The 2936-nt window shown below is 48.5% G+C and overlaps 1 protein-coding gene across 1 annotated transcript; it reads left to right on the top strand.

Moving 5' to 3' along the window:
* The first annotated feature begins 743 nt into the window (after window positions 1-743).
* Window positions 744-2923, top strand: LOC124690260 (protein DOUBLE-STRAND BREAK FORMATION-like). Its single transcript, XM_047223667.1, has 3 exons — window positions 744-1139; window positions 1784-1927; window positions 2806-2923. Exons 1-3 carry the CDS (start codon window positions 744-746, stop codon window positions 2857-2859), a joined length of 594 nt encoding a protein of 197 aa, XP_047079623.1. The 3' UTR covers window positions 2860-2923.
* The last annotated feature ends 13 nt before the right edge of the window (window positions 2924-2936 follow it).

The raw sequence follows: 2936 nt of genomic DNA, 5'->3' as shown, positions 1-2936 counted from the left end.
AGGCCGCCACTGCCCTCTTCGGGTTCCTCTCTCCCTCACCTAACTCCCGGTCAATTTCTTCCACCTGGGAGATGAGATGGGTGAGGCTGGTGAGGTGGGGATGGGGTGCCACGGGAGAGATGGGATTCACGTGGGTGGTTAGGAGGATGAGACAGACGGATGGAGGGGCTGTACCTGCGCCGCCGCGACGAGCAGACTGGGGAGAGGTCGATCCGGACCGTCGGAGCCCGTCGGCGCCTAGCTTCAGGATGCAGTGGATGACGACTCCCTCGGAGAGCACGCGGCGACACAGCCCCACTACAGGCTCGGCAGTTTAGGGGTCTTCCCTCCGGATCGCGTTGTCGCCTGGGCGGCGTCCCTCCGGATCTCGTCGTAGTTTGGGGCGGCGTCCGTAGTGGTCGGCTGGAGCGGGTGTTGCGGGTGGAGTGGATGCGGAGGATAGTGGCATTGGGCTTGGCCCAGTTTGGCGCTTGCGGGACGACGGAGGCTAGGTCGAACGACGAAGGGGTTTGACGTAGTGGCAGAATAGGGAACATATTCTCCTTTTTAGTAGTGTAGAAGATGCGAGACGCAGCAAAAAACCAACATGATAAACCGGTAATTGTTAAAAAACATAACGGGTCTATGGGCCTGATTCCGCCCACCTCATGTACAGGCCCGTAGCCTCTAGAAAGCAAGCGAGAAAGCACAAGCCGAATATCGGCCTGAACTTGAAATCAAATCAAACCACCGGAGTACAGCGAATGGCAGCGGAGCCGCGAGGGGCGGCCGCCCACGAGCGGGACGGCGGCGGCGCCATCACCGACGCCCTCTCTCTCTTCGCCTCCCGCCTCTCCCGCCGCAGGTTCGCGCACACAAACGCCCCATCCCTCCCCTCGCCAGCTTCTAGAACCTCCCATTTCAGTCCCTCCCCGCGTCGACCGCGCAGGTTTGGGGACGATGAGCTGCGGGTACTTGAGGCGGCGCTCTCCAGCGGCGGAGACGTGGCCGCCATGCTAGCAACGCGCTCGGAAGCACGGCGAATGCTACGGGAGCGCTCGACCGAGGCGTTCGCTGCGGCCGCTGCTGAGGAGGTCGGGGCGAGGCTCTCCGTCGCCGATTTCTTCGCGCGCGCCTTCGCCCTCGCGGGCGATGTCGAGGTGAGGACCAATTGTTCACATTGCGTAAGTGAGATTCTCGCTCTAAGGTTCGAATATTTGGGGGTGCATCTTCAGTGCTTCAGTTCAGTATAGAAATTTGGGTGCAGTTTCAGGGTTCGATTTTGGGGTGCAGTATCAGTGCTTGATTTCAGTATAGAAGAGTCCCGCGGCATGTGTGAGTGGTAATGCAGCTTCAACCCTTCGGTTTAGTATAGTAGCGTGTTGTGGCTGCGGTATATGTGTGAATTGGGATGCGGTTTCACGGTTATATTTGTGATGCAGTTTCAGTGCTCTGTTCAGTATAGAGAAACCATCACAGAGCATTTATCAATCATGATGTGTTCATTATTATTTTTTCTTGAGATTTCAGAGTGACATCTTAGCTCCTTGGATGAGTCTATGCTAAACGGCTATGTTTCGTGTTGTTCTCTGTCGGTTTCACGGTTATATTTGTGATGCAGTTTCAGTGCTTCTCTTCAGTATAGAGAAACCATCACAGAGCATTTATTAATCATGATGTGTTCATTATTATTATTTCTTGAGAGTTCAGAGTGACATCTTAGCTCCGGATGAGTCGATGGCAAACGCGTATGTTTATTGTTGTTCTCTGTCACTTCACTAATCCTGTTAACTTTTACTGGTAGAGCTGCCTTGCTACGAGATATGAAGCGCTGCTTCTGCGAGAGGCCAAGTACTCCGACGACCCACATCTGCATGTATCACATGAAGAATGGTTAACCTTTGCGCAGGACTCTCTTGATAATGGATTCTACGCCATTGCTTCCAAGGTAATCCAGTCTGATTGATCTGTATTATGTCTCCACTTGTCTTACATTGGTTTGTGCTTGAACATATACTCAGATACTGGTATTGCTTCCATACTATCTTCATCATATTGGTGATTCTTCTTTATACGGTTATAACTTATTGCCCTACCCAATTAAAATGACTTATCCATATTGCAGTTAGGCGATAGTTGAATGTCATTAGGCCCAAATTTCGTTCAAAACCCAGCCCCTATGCGGGTCAGCCTTACTCATGCTTCATAACTGGGCGTTTGTTCTAGCATTGTTCAAAAGAGATAATCCAGAGTTACTATGCTTGCACTTTCAAGCATCATGTGCTGGTACTACTAATGGTCCAGGATGTTGGTGAAGAATATGAATCATTAATATTGTGATAGTTCAAAGAAGTGGACCACTTGTAGCGGCTTATAAATCATACAGTAGGTTCTGTAGCCTAATCCATGAAGGGCTAGCAGATGTTTATCTGCATTCTTCTCTTATCTATTTTACATTGTTATGTACAGTAGCTTTTAAACTTAATTTAAACTGAGGCCATCTTATAAGTATTATTATTTTACTCTGAAATGAAACTGGTCATGTTGTACTTTGACATGACAAAAACTGATGACTTAATTCTGGTAGAAATAATGCTTGAAATAAATTTCCTAGGAGATAGTAATTTCATGCTGCCTTACTCTTAATCTTGAACATTTCAATATCCCAAGAGTAGTTTAACGTTGAACTGAGACCTACCAACTGATTCGAATGGAAGAGCATTCCTCTTAGCACATACTTGAACGAAGTGATGACAGGTGTTTGATGACCGTGTGCTACTTACATTGGTGTTTTTGTGTTTTTGTGCTTTGGACAACTGAGCACAGATAAATATCGATCATTCTGGAGACCAACGTTGGCCTGGGTTGTTTAGTCTCTGAATGGTCGATCAGCTAACACTGGATACTGTTTCATAAAGGCTATTTGTGACTGTTACATTTATCATGTTAATGCGATC

Source organism: Lolium rigidum, chromosome 2, assembly GCF_022539505.1.
Source record: "Lolium rigidum isolate FL_2022 chromosome 2, APGP_CSIRO_Lrig_0.1, whole genome shotgun sequence".
In the NCBI taxonomy this organism is placed as follows: domain Eukaryota; kingdom Viridiplantae; phylum Streptophyta; class Magnoliopsida; order Poales; family Poaceae; genus Lolium; species Lolium rigidum.
The sequence above is the reverse complement of the archived record's forward strand: the minus strand, read 5'-3'. Positions and strand labels throughout refer to the sequence as shown.

Coding starts and splice junctions, on each gene's coding strand:
- LOC124690260 (XM_047223667.1), top strand. CDS start 744: ATGGCAGCGGAGCCGCGAGGGGCGGCCGCCCACGAGCGGGACGGCGGC. Junction 1,140..1,783: donor CCCTCGCGGGCGATGTCGAG/GTGAGGACCAAT, acceptor TTTTACTGGTAG/AGCTGCCTTGCTACGAGATA. Junction 1,928..2,805: donor TCTACGCCATTGCTTCCAAG/GTAATCCAGTCT, acceptor AACTGAGCACAG/ATAAATATCGATCATTCTGG.